At 46.2% G+C, this 16,980-nt stretch overlaps 2 protein-coding genes across 4 annotated transcripts in view; one reads left to right on the top strand and one right to left on the bottom strand.

Moving 5' to 3' along the window:
* VAMP7 (vesicle associated membrane protein 7) overlaps positions 1 to 2,811 on the bottom strand; it is a 34,063-nt gene extending 31,252 nt beyond the window's left edge. Inside the window, exon 1 of one of the 3 annotated variants that reach the window (XM_050965692.1) lies at positions 2,718 to 2,811. The gene's annotated coding sequence lies outside the window, so the exon portion shown is untranslated. The remainder of the gene's footprint in view (positions 1 to 2,717) is intronic. The other 2 variants (XM_050965693.1, XM_050965690.1) reach the window with 2 other exon arrangements.
* Positions 2,812 to 4,917: 2,106 nt separating this feature from the next.
* The window catches only part of LOC127057078 (DNA-directed RNA polymerases I and III subunit RPAC2-like), a 28,751-nt gene continuing 16,688 nt past the window's right edge, over positions 4,918 to 16,980 (top strand). The window contains exon 1 of the mRNA XM_050965739.1: positions 4,918 to 5,021. Within this exon, the coding sequence (XP_050821696.1) occupies positions 4,983 to 5,021 (39 nt within the window). The 5' untranslated portion in view covers positions 4,918 to 4,982. The remainder of the gene's footprint in view (positions 5,022 to 16,980) is intronic.

The following is a 16,980-nucleotide window of genomic DNA, read 5'->3' as shown; positions in this document are numbered from 1 at the left end:
GACGGGCTGTGTCCCACCTCTCCCTCTCTATACCCGTTCATAAGCCAACCCCCTTCTCCGGTGCTTCCCTTTTTCACTAAAAAGTTCGGCTTATTAACAAGTACATACATATATAGTGACATTTAGTTCCAGAGATGAACTAAAATAAATGGGCCTGTTGCACTTTGCATACTTGATCAATTTCATACTCAGGTTCTCATGCACTGACACAGTCTTACATAGTTCAGGTTTTTAAACATAAGCCAAGAGATTTTCCACTGAAATGTTTTTGTTGCATCACTGATACATTTCTATTGTTTGAGTTCTGTAAAACCTTGCTTTTACTAAATCCAAGTTTGATGATTCTCTCATTCTGTGTCCCTTTTTAGTGTTTAATTATTGTTGAGAGATAAGAATTTACCAAGCCTAGAATGAAGGTGGGAAAAAACAAAAATAAAACAGACTTTCCTTACAACTTCCATCAAGTTCATTGACTAGCTTCCCATCAAAGTCAGCCTTCATTCTATCTCTCCACCCCTTTTGCAAATGAAATTAATAGGCAGCAGGTTTTAAACAAATAAAAGGAAGTATTTCTTCGCACAAAGCACAGTCAGCCAGTGGAACTCCTTGCCAGAGGATGTTGTGAAGTCCAAGACCATAACAGGGTTAAAAAAAAAAAACCTAGATAAATTCATGGAAGATATGTCCATCAATGCTTATTAGCCAGTAATGGTGTCCCTGGGGGTGGGGGAGGGATAGAGCTCAGTGGTTTGAGCATTGGCCTGCTAAACCCAGCGTAGAGTTCAATCCTTGAGAGGGCCACGTAGGGATCTGGGAAAAATTCAGTACTTGGTCCTGCTAGTGAAGGCAGGGAGCTAGACTCAATGACCTTTCAGGGTCCCTTCCAGTTCTATGAGATAAGTATATCTCCTTATATGAATATGAAAAGCCTCCGTTTGCCAGAAACTGGGACTGAGTGACAGGGGATGGATCACTTGATGATTACCTGTTCTGTTCATTCCCTCTGGGACACCTGGCACTAGTCACTGTCGGAAGACAGGATACTGGGCTAGACGGACCTTTGGCCTGACCCAGCAGGGCCATAAGAACAGCCGTACTGGGTCAGACCAAAGGTCCATCTAGCCCAGTATACTGTCTACCGACAGTGGCCAATGCCAGGTGCCCCAGAGAGAGTGAACCTAACAGGTAATGATCAAGTGATCTCTCTCCTGCCATCCATCTCCACCCTCTGACAAACAGAGTCCAGGGACACCATTCCCTACCCATCGTGGCTAATAGCCATTAATGGACTTAATCTCCATGAATTTATCCAGTTCTCTTTTAAATGCTGTTATAGTCCGAGCCTTCACAATCTCCTCAGGTAAGGAGTTCCACAAGTTGGCCATTCTTATGTTTGCATAAAAGCCCACATGCAAAGTCAGAAGCTAGCTGACTTCCACAGTCTTCCAGTTTGTACTTCCAGCATCCCCCTATGAGCTAAAACCAGAACACATCACTCAGTGCGAGCATCTAACCAGAACAGGTGGGAAAACAGTAAACTTCATTTTCTCTTTTGTAATTATTGAGTAATATTTGTTCTCTTCCCCACCCCCTCCACATTTAAAGCTAATTTGGTTTCACAATTGCCTTTGTCTCTAACAAGAGATTATACAACTCTCACCTATAGAAGTTTAACTGTCATAAAGCTTCCCCCAAGATCATCTCACTGTTTTCCCTCCTGTTCACCTCTACTTCTATATGGCAGCTCTCCTTACAAAGGGACAGCTTTGCTGTTGGAAGTCTGTCCCTTTCCTCCCACTCTTAAAGAGAGACTGTCAGTTTATGCCAAAATAGTTAGATTTGTACAAGCAAAATATTGGGACCTGTTTTGGGGACAGGCATTAAAAACCCTTTTGAGGCATTTACAAGCTCAGCAAGGTAACATTCACCCATACACCAGAACCTGAAAGTGAAACCAACAAGCTTGCCCAGGAGAAGAGAAATGCAATAAGTAAACAAGATAAGGACAGGCTACAGAACAAACAGCAGCAACAGGAAAGGTTAAATGAGATGTTTAGATTCCAGTCAGCAACTTCAGGTGTTGTTAGTGAGGCAGATCAGGAAGGCTGTAATGGCTCTGGGTGAAGCTTCCTGGCAACACCCCACAGGTGTACAGGCAACAGCCACCAACTTGGACACCCCACTCCTCCTCAACTGCACAGACGCTACTAACAAATGTTGCTGCATGATGCGGCTTCTCCATCCTTTGGGTAGAAAGCCCCAGGCTCTGCCCCTGAACTTCAGAACTCTCCTTGGGTGGTAACTCCCACCCCTACTCCTTCTAGCTGTCCCTCACACTCCTTCCTTCTGCCTCTAGTCCTCACTTGGGCCCAGCCCCACACCCCCTCCTCCTGCTGCTTTATTGCTCCTACTCCCGTCCCCAGACCCACACACCCCGGCCTCCTCCTGCCGCCCCCCCCCAGTCCTACCCTACCCCCTCCTGCCTCCAGGTCCTCTTCCGCCTTCCTCCTGCTTTATTACCCCCACCCCTTCTCCCCAATCCTCCTCCTCCTGTCCCCCAAGCCCACTGCCCAGACCCACATCCCCAGCCGCCTCCTGCCCCCAGTCTTACCCCTACCCCCTCCTCTTGAGCCTTCCACCAACTCCCGCCCCCTCTCACCTGCACCCGCGGCCTCGCTTTCCGGGCGGGGGAGTCCCCAGCCCGGTGCCCTGTTTACCTGCCTCCCCAAGTCGCTTTCCCCTCCGTTCGGCGAGCACGTGCACTTCCGCCAGAGACGCTCCCGACGCCGCAGGAACTCACGGGAAATGTAGTCGCCAGCGCGGGGAGGGGGCCGGCGCTGCACGCTCTGACTGCTGGGTATTGTAGTTCTAAGGTGAGCGTGGCAAGGTCCCGCCGAGAGCCCAGGATGGCAGCGAGCAGCTCCCCGTCTGGCTCAAGACTAGGGTGACCAGACGTCCCGATCGATGTTTGGGCGGGACGCAATTTGTCCGATATTTCGCACTCCTGGGGGGTTTTGTTTTCTTTTGCCCCCCCCCCCGCCGGCGGGACCCCGGGGTTTTTGCGCTCTCTGTCTTTCTGGCGGCGGCACTCTGGGACTCCGCGCTTTTTATTTTTTTTGCTGTGCCGCCGGCAGGACTCCACTCCCCCTCCCCCCCACCTCCGGGGGGACTCAGTGACTCCGTTTTTTCCCTCCCCGCGCCCCCCGCCGCAGGACTCCGTTATTTTGTCCCTCTCTTTCTCTGCCCGCAGGACTCTGGGGCGCTGCGCTTTTATTTTTTCTCCACTGGCGGGACCCCCCCCCATGTGTCCCGATATTTTCTTCATCCCATCTGGTCACCCTACTGGAGACTGCCCAGCCCCTGTCCTCCTGGGGCCTCCCTAGACCTGCTGCCACAAATCACATTCAGATTCCAGTTCCAAGCGACTCGCCGAGCACCCCGCCCCAGAGCAGCAGGGTCTGCTAGAGGGCCCCACCCCCAGCACCCAAGATTTAGTTAGGGGTATTTTCAGTAAAAGCCATGGACAGGTCACTTTTGTTTATTGCTGTGACCTGTTCCTTACTTTTACCAAAAATACCCCCAGGAGCGGCACCAGGGTTTTTGGCGCCCTAGGCGGGGGTCCTTCCGCACTCCCGGTTGTTGGCAGCAATTCTGCAGCGGGGGTGTGTGTGTGGTCCTTCTGCGCTCCTGGTCTTCGGGGCACTTCAGCCGCGGGTCCCGGAGCGAGTGAAAGACCTGCCGCAGAATTGCTGCTGCCGACCCAGAGCGCGGAAGGACCCACCACCGCCAAATTGTCACCCTCCCAAATCCTGCGGTCGCCTAAATGGAAGCACCGGCCTTGAATACACTTGAGGTAGCCTTAGTGAAGTACCACCTATCCATTCAGAGCAAGACTTTACAGTATGTTTGAGATTCAAACCCGGGGTTGGGTTGTTTTGGTGATGACCAGTCCTGATGCTGTAGCATCTCACATGATGCTATCTCTGCCATCCGTTTCCTCACATGGCAGGGTGAGACACAGTTTTCTCCCTGTTTCAGCACCAGTCATGCTCAGGATATGCTCTGTGGTGCAGATATGTAGTTAGGTGCCAAGGACATAGCTTGTTGTGGCGCTGTCCTTTATTTTTCACATATCTTCATTTCCTAATCCTGCTCTCACTGCATTTCTCCCAGGCAGCCAGTGTCATACAGACCCTTGGCAGGTCCCATGAATGCCTCTGAGTGGAATTAACGTGCCACAAAAGCAGCAGCATCACCAACCCTAAGTGTTCAAATTTGAGCCAGGTCCCTCCAAATTATGGGACTGACTTAAAAATCACAAGGTTTTTTTTGTTTGTTTTTGTTTTGCTTTGTTGTTTTTTTTAATAGTACATTTGGAGTTCTTTTTATTTGACTTCTGGTTTTCTATACTGTCACTCCTTGCAATTTTACTGTGAGTGGCACAATATTAGTGGCTAGGTTAGCATCTCAGTTATGGAATCATTATTTCCTGACAATTGCAGCTTTCATTTTTTAAAAAAGCTAAATTTCTGGCCCTCTTGGCTGCAAAGAAGTGCTCGAAAGCATGAACCATACATGTACCAGCACCAGAAAGCAAACAAAAAGAAACCCAACTGAGTTTTTAAAGCCAATCTCATGATTTTAGAGGCCTTGACTAATTTTTATTAACACATTACTGAATTTTGAACCTTTAGGCTGCACTCAGGTCACATTTCCAAGCTTTTCTCTTCAACAAAGTGCTAGAAACTTGTTTAAAAACACTGAAAGCTGAAATTCCCAGGCAATCACGGGACCCCAGGAGCTGCAGGCTTTAAGAAACACAACAAATATAGACTCCAATTTGGCAATGCCGGGAAAGAGATTTCAGAGCACACCAAAATCTTCCTGGTTTGCCCACTTCACTAGGGTTGGACTACAACTCCCAGAATCCCTTAGCAGTGTCCGAGGAAGAGGAGGAGAAAGGAAATTCTTCCCAGGCAGCAATGGCTGAAGAGGTGGAGAGGAAGCCGGTGCTTGAGATGGTGAGTGTCTGGGAGGCCAGGGCTCCCTGGTCCTGCTGTGCTCCCTGGCTGGATGCACTAGGGAGGCAGGCTGGGGGACTCAGGCTTGTGGCAGAAGAGCCACGTGGTGACCCTGGGCTTCCCCTGTGCAGCCCCCAGGGTGTGCTGTTCCCAACCCCTTCAGTTTCCGTGGGCCTGGGACTGCTTTAATGGGTGGCCCTGTGTTCTGCCTAGCTCGATCTTTATCAGGCTCCCATGGCTGGAATATCTGAGAGCCCACCTACGGTCCTGGATTCAGAGAGAAAAGGCGCGTTATCTCTGTTCTGCAGGTGAGGGCTGGATCTGAGGCACTGGGGTGAGGGATGATTGCACCAGGTAGCTTGCTGCAGAACTGGGACTTACACCCATATCTATCCTAAAATGCTGTTTTATTTATGTCCCCCTCAGCCTCCATACCCCAGTACTTCAGCCTTTCAAACATAATGAGTTGAGCTCCTACCCCAAATCATGAGATTTTAGAATCTAGTAAATGTGGGTTCTTTTTATTTTCTTTCTAGGTTTTGAGCCTTTTTTGAGGCTCATGTTTTCAAGCTTTCTCTACCACCATGAGCACTAGAAACTTTACTTTTCTTTGAAAATGAAAACAGGGTCTCACAAAATCATGTGAATCTAGAAGCTGGGGCTTTAAGAAAAACACTTGTGATTCTAGACAGTTGGAAATGCTGTTCCTCCCTTCTCCATCTGCTTAGTTGTCTCATCACCTGTTGTCTTTTCTTCTAGCCTGTATGGAGCAGATCCCCAAAGCTATTTAGGCAGCTAACTCCCATGGATTTCCTATTGGGAATTAGGTGCCTAAATTCCTTTGAGCAGGGCCTGGATTGTTAGTCACACTATATTTGTACAGTACCTAGCACAATGGATCCCAGCTTGGTCAACACCAGGTATTACTGCAATATAAATGTTCAGTAGTAATAAGATTTTGAGTCTCCTTAAGTGTAAGGCCATACTTCTGGTTTTGCTAGGACCTTTTGCCTCCACAGCCCACCGCTCTGTTAAAAATGAGCTCAATGTGCCCTGCAACTGAGTCCAGAAAGCAAGTGTATCCTTCAGAAGAAGATAAGATGTGGCATAGCTACAGAGCAGTAGAGGAGCCACCAACCTGTTACTGATCTTCAGCCAATCCCATTCAGAGTTTTCATCTCCCTACATTCAGCTTGAGCCTCCATTACAATTAATGCTGCAAACTTCCTCTGTATAATGTAGTTCTAAGTATTGACTTGGTAACAGCAGATGTGTTGTTTATAAATAAGAACATTTTATGCTTGATTTGCAGTGTTGTTTGGAGCAAGGGAGTCAGGAAGGATGTTGATAAATTGGAGAGGGTTCAGAGAAGAGCCACATGAATGATTAAAGGATTAGAAAACCTGCCTGACAGTGATAGACACAAGGTGCTTGATCTTAACAAAGAGAAGATTATTTAATAATGGGCTCTCCCATCTATCCAAGGGTATGTCTACACTTAAAACGCTGAAGCAGCACCGCTGCACCAATGCAGCTGTGCCACTGTAGCACTTCAGTGTAGGCACTACTATCTGATAGGAGACCTTCTCCCACCAGCGTAGTTAAGCTACCTCTGTAAGCCCTCGTCCAGACTAACCCGCGGCATCGGCGGGTTAAAATCGATTGCTCGGGGATCGATATATCGCGTCTAGTCTGGACGCGGTGTACCGATCCCCGAGCGCGCTTACATCGATTCCGGAACTCCATCAATCCGAACGGAGTTCCGGAATCGACGCGGAGAGCCGCAGACATCGATGCCGCGCCGTCCAGACTGGTGAGTACCTCGATTTTAGAAATTCGACTTCAGCTACGTTATTCTCGTAGCTGAAGTTGCGTATCTAAAATCGATTTTAATTCCTAGTCTGGACGTGGCCTAAGAAGCAGTAGCTAGCTATGTCGACAGGAGAAGCCCTCCTGTTGACATAGTGCTGTCTGCATCAAGAGTTAAGTCAGTATAACTGCGTTGCTCTAGGGTGTGGATTTTTCACAACCCTGAGTGATGTAGTTACACTGATGTAAATTTGTAGTGTAGACCTGGCCAGAGAAAGGTAATGGCTGGATGTTAAAAACAGACAATTTCAGACTGGAAATAAAGCATGCATTTTTAACAGTGAGAATAATTAACCATTGGAGCAACCAAGGATTGTGATGGGTTTTTCGTCACTGACAGTTTTGATTGGATGTTTTTCTAAAACCTCTGTTCTAGGGATTATTGTGGTGCACTTCTCTGGCCTGGGTTATACAGGAGATGAGACTAGGTGATTACAATGATCCCTTCTGGCCTTGGAATCTAGGAATCTAATGACACTGAAAAGAATGGGGAGTTTTGACATTGATATCAGTGGGAGTTGGGACCAGGATTAGGGGCATAGGCCTTCATAGGGAGGTTTCAATTGACTGTAACCTAATACATTTGATTAAATGGTTCTCTAAAAATGGGATATTGTGCCAGAACTGAAAGTTGTATGTGAAACCACAGCTGCATGGCATATTATTTTATAATCAGTCTAGCCCAGCAGTGGAGCAGCTGGGTTGTCAGTTTGTTTAGCAAACAAAATTGTGTCCCTTGTGTAGCAGTGAATTACTATGGGCTCAGTGTTTTTCTGCAAGGGTTAATCACACATCTGGGAAGAAATCTTTCTATCAGGGATTCACAGAAGTGGCAGGAGGTCCCCATCTCCAAAAATCCGTAGGTCCTTGATGAATGTATAGGTCATAGGAGAGCTGCTGGAGACAGCTGGCATTGGCACAGAAGTCACTCCCTTCTGCCATCTCCACAGCCCTGTTTCATGGTAGTGTGGCTTCTTCAGGAGTTGTGATGCCAGAGCTCCCCTGCTGCTCTCATTGTTTCACAGAACAGGCAGGGAACCAGGTCAGGCTGAACAAAGAGATGGTCAGTATGAAGTTGTATAGTAGGTGAGGCCCTGGATCAGTTTTATTTGGGGTTGGATAGTGCTATGGCAAACAGCCATTATTTGCCCCTTCACTTGCCCTCTCTTGAGATACAGAGCTTGAATCCAGTGGACCATCTACATGGCAGGTGGGCTATGCCGTCTAAGGGATGTCTGAGGAGGGTTGGTGGTTAGGGCACCCGCCTAGGACTTGCGTGAACCAGGTTCAGTTCCCTGCTCTTTTACAGACTCCCGGTATAACCTTGGGCCAGTTGCTTAGTCTCTCTGGACCACAATTCCCCATCTGTACAATAAGGATAATAGCACTGCCTTATTTCCCAGGACATTGGGAGCATAACTATATCAAAGACTGTAAGGCGCTCAGATGCTGCAGTGAGAGGTCTGTATAGTGCCTGAGATAGATCAAAGGGGCATGCACTAGGGTTGTCAAGCGATTACAAAAATTAATTGTGATTAATTGCGCAATTAAAAATATTAATGGAATACCATTTATTTAAATATTTTTGGATGTTTTCTACATTTTCACATATATTGATTTAAATTACAACACAGAATACAAAGTGTACAGTGCTCACTTTATATTTATTTTTTATTACGAGTATTTGCACTGTAAACAAACCAAAAGAAAAAAGGTATTTTTCTATTCACCTAATCCCAAGTACTGTAGTGCAATTGCTTTAGCATGAAAGTTGAAGTTACAAATGTAGAATTATGTACAAAAAAACCTTCATTCAAAAATAAAACAATGTACAATTTTAGAGGCTGCAAGTCCAATCAGTCACACTTCTTGTTCAGCCAATTGCTCAGACGAACAAGTTTGTTTACATTTGCAGGAGATAATGCTCATTTCTTGTAGTGAGAACAGGCATTCGCATGGCACTGTTGTAACCAACGTTGCAAGATATTTACATGCAGATGCACTAATGATTCATATGACCCTTCGTACTTCAACCACCATTCCCGGGGACATGGATCTCTGCTGATGATGGGTTCTGCTCAATAACAATCCAAAACAGTATGGACCGATGAATGTTCATTTTCATTATCTTATGCCACCAGCAGAAGGTTGTTTTTGGTGGTTCAGGTTCTGTAGTTTCCACATCAGAGTGTTACTCTTTTAAGAATTCTGTTGAGCATATCTGGCAAGTAAATACCTTGCAATGCCAGCTACAAAAGTGCCAAGTAAATGCCTGTTCTCACTTTCTGGTGACATTGTAAATAAGAAGAGGGCAGCATTATCTCCTGTAAATGTAAACAAACGTATTTGTTGCTTTGTGATTGGCTGAAAAAGAAGTAGGACTGAGTGGACTTGTAAGCTCTGAAGTTTTACATTGTTTTGTTTTTGAGGGCAGTTATGTAATAAAAACATGTACATTTTTAAGTTGCATTTTCATGACAGAGATTGCACTACAGTACTTGTATGAGGTGAATTGAAAAATACTGTTTCTTTTGTTTATCATTTTTACAGTGCAGATATTTTTATAATAAAAATATACACTTTGATTTCAGTTACACAGAATGCAATATATATGAAAATGTACAAAAATCAAAATCTTTAATAAATTTCAATTGGTATTTTATTGTTTAACAGTACAATTAAAACTGCTATTAATTGCAACTAATTTTTTTAATCGCGAATAATTTTTTTGAGTTAATCACATGCATTAACTGTGATTAATCAACAGCCCTAGTAAGTACTGATTCTGTAGTGGGCTTCCCTCCTCCCCAGGCAGCAGTGTGGGATGTTTGCACAGAAAATTCTCGAACCTAGGAACATAGCTATTTTAGGGTGTTTATCACAAGGTAATGGAGGATGTTTTTGAGTTCAGATTTCACCCCTGATCTTTAGAGAAACATCAGTAGCCCTATCTAATGCTTGTCAGCACCACAGGATGTGATGCCACTTTATTTTGTATAATATGTTTCATGGAGCTAAATGGCACAGGTATGAAGTTAAAACCCAAGCCAACAGTGGAGGGAGGGAGAAATTGAGAAGAGACAAAAGTGGCATTTTCAGAAATGGACATAAGAGTGAGATCCAAGAAGGTGCCTGTTGCTTTAATTTCTTGAAGCATTTCATTGTGTTGCCCTTGTTTTGATCTCACCAAGATTATCCTACATAGAATAGGAACAGCAAAGTCTGTGCTATGTTAGATGGAGCTAGGTTAGAAGCTAGGGTCAATATTTTCTAAAACTGGCCCTATTTTTCAAGGGGAGTTTTTGGAATGAGGCCCAAGGAGTCTCAGATAATCAATTTGATAGCTGCAAGATCTTTCCTTGGTAGAGATTTGCCCCACACTCTAAACTGACACATTGGCAAGATTATTCAGCTCTGTTGTGAGAGTTTCAGACTGGCCTTTCTATCCATGAACCCATACTTTATTCTTATGTCTCCCTTTCCTTCACTAGTTGGTTAAGTGCTGTTGTAGCTGTGTTGGTCCTGTTATTAGCAGGACAAAGTGGGTGAGGTAATATCTTTTATTGGACCAACTTCTGTTGGCAAAAGAGACCAGCTTTTGAGCTTATACAGAGCTCTTCTTCAAGTTTTAAACTGATGGAGAGCTCTGTGTTAGCTTGAAAGCTTGTCTCTTTCACCAACAGAAGTTGGTCCAATAAACGATATTACCTCACCATCTTATGTTTCCTTCACCAGGTCCCTTGTACTTTATTTTTCTCTCAGCCAATGCACTAGATGGCATTACAGTTCACCATAGCTGGATTTGTATCACTTACTAGCTTGAAAGGAACTTGTTTGTCCAGCAGCCCAAGGCATTGTAAATTATTACTCTCTGGACAGCTCCTCCAGAGTCTCCAGTTGCCAACCAACCAATGGGGAAGGGGCTATTGAGAATGGAGATGGCTGGACAGGGGAAACAAATGGATTGTTTAGTAGTATCTATTATTTATTGCCTGTTTCTAAAAAGGAATCATGTTAATATGGTCAGTTATTGTTCCAACCAAATGCCGAATCATGCAGATCTCATGAGTAACCATGAGTACTTCCATTGACACAGATATGGAAAAAGGTAGAAGGATCAGGCCCCTAGACAGCAAACCAGACACTTTGATCTAGAAATGTCCCATAGTGTACAGACCCCTGCACAGTAGAAGAGAAAGGGTACTGAGATGGGTTGCTTGATGTAAGAGATGTCAGGGAATTTAGGGACAGACTTGTACCATGGTCTCTAACCAGTTACCACCTGCACTTGCATATAAGAAAATTTGTGTATTAACTGACCCTCCTGATTGCCCATTGAACATGAATAAAAACCAGTGTCCCAAATATAAACTAGCCACCACCCTATCTAGCTAATCTAGTCCCTCTATGTGCAGTGATAATGCAGCCATCACTGCAGTATGTGGGTACAACTTATAAGGTTAAATAATTCACAATTGTAAATCACAGTCCCTCTAAACAGGAAGATCTTTTATATGATGTGGGATTGCAGCTATTAGGATTGCTTAGCTGGGAGAGGCAAACAAATATCTGAGAGATGATCTGTCAGGACCAGGGTCAACAGCTTGCCCTTGGTGTGGATACCCTGGATAATCTTGTGGATCTTTCCCATCTCTAAGGGGTTGTCTATGCAGGAAAATTGACCAGCATAGCTTTAGCAGAATAATTGTTCTTTTATAGCCATGCCAGCATAACTGCCCTGTATAGATACTCTTCTGGAATAAAAGCGACTTTTTTCTGGAATAATTACTCCACTTCCAAACATCTTTGGGGATCTAGAGGCAATTTGATTGATTGTGTATTTCAGATTAGGAAAGCTGCCATGAAAACAGATCAGTTCTTCTCTTTTCCTGTTGGTCCATAATTTGACAATAAGGGTCCAGCGGATGAAATGGATGGCAAGTAAATGTAGAAAAATAAAATATTGCTGCACGCACTAGGTAGAATTCCCTACACCAGGAAGGAGATCGGGCTTTCAGGTCAGATAATGGAGAACATTTTTCAAATGGGTTGGATAATTTGACACTTACATACCACAGTGATGGACACATTAGAAATATGTAAAGACATCCAACTTCATGCCTCTGGGCACAAACTGATTACCACAGGGCCATGTCAGAACCCTCCCTATATATACAGCATGGCATAAGTCAAGTGGTGTGTTACTGGAGGGAGGCTGTTTGCCTTCCTCTGAAGCATCAGATAACAGCCACTGCTGGAGGACCAGCAGTCTGATCATCTACCGCAAAACTTCCATCCCTATGGAGATCTGGAAATGTATCAAAGGGATCTCTGTGCGAAGCAGGAGGGATAAATCAGGTCTCCGGGAACCAGACTGATCTGGCACAGCATGTTCCCTGCGGCTCCATGAAATAGTGGTGCATGGGCTGTCATCCATCAGATCACTGCACCAGTTTCTCAATGTACTAGACAGATGGAAAAGCTAAATGCACTGTAGTCTGCTGCATGGTTTGTTGCCTTCTCAATCTCCTTTAAGAAGTCTGCCCTGTGCATCTCCTGTCATGCACTGCACTAGGCCACACGGCCTCGTTTCCGCAAACTCCATGACTTCTGCAGTGGTCAGTGTGGCTGGCCCCAGGTGCTAGGTGGTCCAGGGACAGCCACAGTGGCTGCAGTGGAGTAGCTCCACAGATAGCCGTTTGGGTAGCTATGCAGCCAGCCTCAATGGCCACCGCTTGAGTGTCTCAGGGTGGCTGGCCCCAGGGACTGCCCAAGCAGCAGCAGCCAATGCGGCTGGCCCCAGGGACCACCTGAGCAGTGGTCCCAGGGCAGCAGGAGCAGCCGCAGCTCAGTGGCCGCTGGCAGCAGTCTGGTGATGGTCCCTGGGGGCAACCCCAGAGCAGTGGCCTCCCGGGGGCCTCCAGCAGTACCCCTGGGGTCCCACAGAGCAGGACTCCTCTTGAGGGGCCCCCCCAACTAAGATTTAGTCAGAGGTATTTATAGTACAAGTCATAGACGAGTCACAGACTGTGAATTTTTGTTTTCTGCCCGTGACCAGTCCATGAATTTTATTAAAAATACCCATGACTAAATCTCTACTCAGACCCTATGCCACCAGCACTCCCAGCTATCTCCGTGACACCACTGATTTCCTGAGGAAACTACAATGCATTGGTGACCTCCCAGAAAACACCATCCTAGCCACCATGGATGTAGAGGCTCTCTACACAAACATCCCACACACAGATGGAATACAAGCTGTCAGGAACACTATCCCTGATGATGCCACAGCACAACTGGCTGCTGAGCTCTGTGACTTTATACTTACACACAACTATTTCAAATTTGATGACAATATATATCTCCAGATCAGTGGCACTGCTATGGGCACCCGCATGGCCCCACAATATGCCAATATCTTCATGGCCGACCTGGAACAACGCTTCCTCAGCTCTCGTCCACTCACACCCCTTCTCTATCTACGCTACATCGATGACATCTTCATCATCTGGATCCATGGGAAGGAGACTCTGGAAAAATTCCACCATGATTTCAACAGCTTCCACCCCACCATCAACCTCAGCCTGGACCAATCTACACGGGAGGTCCACTTTCTTGACACCACGGTGCAAATAAGTGATGGTCACATTAACACCACCCTATATCGAAAACCCACCGACCGCTATGCCTACCTTCATGCCTCCAGCTTCCATCCCGGGCACATCACACGATCCATTGTCTACAGCCAAGCACTGAGATACAACCGCATTTGCTCTAACCCCTCAGACAGAGACCAACACCTACAAAATCTCCACCAAGCATTCTCAAAACTACAATACCCGCACGAGGAAATAAGGAAACAGATCAACAGAGCCAGACGTGTACCCAGAAGCCTCCTACTGCAAGACAAACCCAAGAGAGAAACCAACAGGACTCCACTGGCCATCACATACAGCCCCCAGCTAAAACCCCTCCAACGCATCATCAAGGATCTACAACCCATCCTGGATAATGATCCCACACTTTCACAGGCCTTGGGTGGCAGGCCAATCCTTGCCCACAGACAACCTGCCAACCTGAAACATATTCTCACCAGTAACTGCACACCACACCATAATAACTCTAGCTCAGGAACCAATCCATGCAACAAACCTCGATGCCAACTCTGCCCACATATCTACACCAGCGACACCATCACAGGACCTAACCAGATCAGCCACACCATCACTGGTTCATTCACCTGCACATCCACCAATGTAATATACGCCATCATATGCCAGCAATGCCCCTCTGCTATGTACATCGGCCAAACTGGACAGTCTCTACGAAAAAGGATAAATGGACACAAATCAGACATTAGGAATGGCAATATACAAAAACCTGTAGGAGAGCACTTCAACCTCCCTGGCCACACTATAGCAGACCTTAAGGTGGCCATCCTGCAGCAAAAAAACTTCAGGACCAGACTTCAAAGAGAAACTGCTGAGCTTCAGTTCATCTGCAAATTTGACACCATCAGCTCAGGATTGAACAAAGACTGTGAATGGCTTGCCAATTACAGAACCAGTTTCTCCTCTCTTGGTTTTCACACCTCAACTGCTAGAACAGGGCCTCATCCTCCCTGATTGAACTGACCTCGTTATCTCTAGCTTGCTTGCTAGCACACATATATATACCTGCCCCTGGATATTTCCATTACATGCATCTGAGGAAGTGGGTATTCACCCACGAAAGCTCATGCTCCAAAACGTCTGTTAGTCTATAAGGTGCCACAGGATTCTTTGCTGCTTTTACAGATCCAGACTAACACGGCTACCCTCTGATACTTGACACCATGCAAGGCACTGCATTTAGCCGTATGGAATGGAAATCCATCAACCTCATGAAGAAACTTGCACAAATACAGACAGATATCATCTTCCTTTCCAAATGCAAACGGATGGACATCATACCAAATGGACTAAAGGTAAAAAATCCACTGCTATCTACATACTACACAGACCACAGTGACAGATTATGTCATACTCTATCAAAAAAACTGAGGAACCACCTGATCAGCATCCTATACAGCAAACAGGAAAACATCAAAAAAGAGCTCTTCAACCTGGAGACTCTCATTAATAACCAAACTTCTATACAAACGGACTTCACTAGAATAAGACAGGAGATCTACATTACTCACTTCACCTCTCTTCAAAGGAAAAAGGACTGTAAGCTGTCTAAACTCCTACCTGCCACATGGGGCCACAACAGTGGTACCCCTAACCCACCCAGCAATATCGTCAATCTATCCAACTACACACTCAGCCCAGAAGAAAAGTCTGTCCTATCTCGGGGACTCTCTTTCTGCCCTGCCACCCCCACCAACATGATACAGTTCTGTGGCGATCTGGAAGCCTACTTTCGCCGTCTCCGACTCAAAGAATACTTCCAGGACAACACTGAACAGTGCACTGATACGCAGGTGCCCTCCCACCAACAGCACAAGAAAAAGAACTCCACATGGACTCCTCCTGAGGGTCGAAATGACAGCCTGGACCTATACATTGAATGCTTCCGCCGGCGTGCACAGGCAGAAATCGTGGAACAACAACATCGCTTGCCTCACAACCTAAGTCGTGCAGAACGCAATGCCATCCACAGCCTCAGAAACCACCCTGACATTATCATCAAAGAGGCTGATAAAGGAGGTGCCGTTGTCATCATGAACAGGTCTGACTATCAAAAGGAGGCAGCCAGACAACTCTCCAATACCAAATTCTACAGGCCACTTCCCTCAGATCCCACTGAGGAATACACTAAGAAACTACAGCATCTACTCAGGACACTCCCTACACTAACACCAGAAGAAATCAACATACCCCTAGAGCCCCGACCAGGGTTATTCTATCTACTACCCAAGATCCACAAACCCGGAAATCCTGGACGCCCCATCATCTCGGGCATTGGCACTCTCACTGAAGGACTATCTGGATATATGGACTCTCTACTCAGACCCTATGCCACCAGCACTCCCAGCTATCTCCGTGACACCACTGATTTCCTGAGGAAACTACAATGCATTGGTGACCTCCCAGAAAACACCATCCTAGCCACCATGGATGTAGAGGCTCTCTACACAAACATCCCACACACAGATGGAATACAAGCTGTCAGGAACACTATCCCTGATGATGCCACAGCACAACTGGCTGCTGAGCTCTGTGACTTTATACTTACACACAACTATTTCAAATTTGATGACAATATATATCTCCAGATCAGTGGCACTGCTATGGGCACCCGCATGGCCCCACAATATGCCAATATCTTCATGGCCGACCTGGAACAACGCTTCCTCAGCTCTCGTCCACTCACACCCCTTCTCTATCTACGCTACATCGATGACATCTTCATCATCTGGATCCATGGGAAGGAGACTCTGGAAAAATTCCACCATGATTTCAACAGCTTCCACCCCACCATCAACCTCAGCCTGGACCAATCTACACGGGAGGTCCACTTTCTTGACACCACGGTGCAAATAAGTGATGGTCACATTAACACCACCCTATATCGAAAACCCACCGACCGCTATGCCTACCTTCATGCCTCCAGCTTCCATCCCGGGCACATCACACGATCCATTGTCTACAGCCAAGCACTGAGATACAACCGCATTTGCTCTAACCCCTCAGACAGAGACCAACACCTACAAAATCTCCACCAAGCATTCTCAAAACTACAATACCCGCACGAGGAAATAAGGAAACAGATCAACAGAGCCAGACGTGTACCCAGAAGCCTCCTACTGCAAGACAAACCCAAGAGAGAAACCAACAGGACTCCACTGGCCATCACATACAGCCCCCAGCTAAAACCCCTCCAACGCATCATCAAGGATCTACAACCCATCCTGGATAATGATCCCACACTTTCACAGGCCTTGGGTGGCAGGCCAATCCTTGCCCACAGACAACCTGCCAACCTGAAACATATTCTCACCAGTAACTGCACACCACACCATAATAACTCTAGCTCAGGAACCAATCCATGCAACAAACCTCGATGCCAACTCTGCCCACATATCTACACCAGCGACACCATCACA

Source organism: Gopherus flavomarginatus, chromosome 8 (genome assembly GCF_025201925.1).
Source record: "Gopherus flavomarginatus isolate rGopFla2 chromosome 8, rGopFla2.mat.asm, whole genome shotgun sequence".
NCBI lineage: Eukaryota > Metazoa > Chordata > Testudines > Testudinidae > Gopherus > Gopherus flavomarginatus.
The sequence above is the reverse complement of the archived record's forward strand: the minus strand, read 5'-3'. Positions and strand labels throughout refer to the sequence as shown.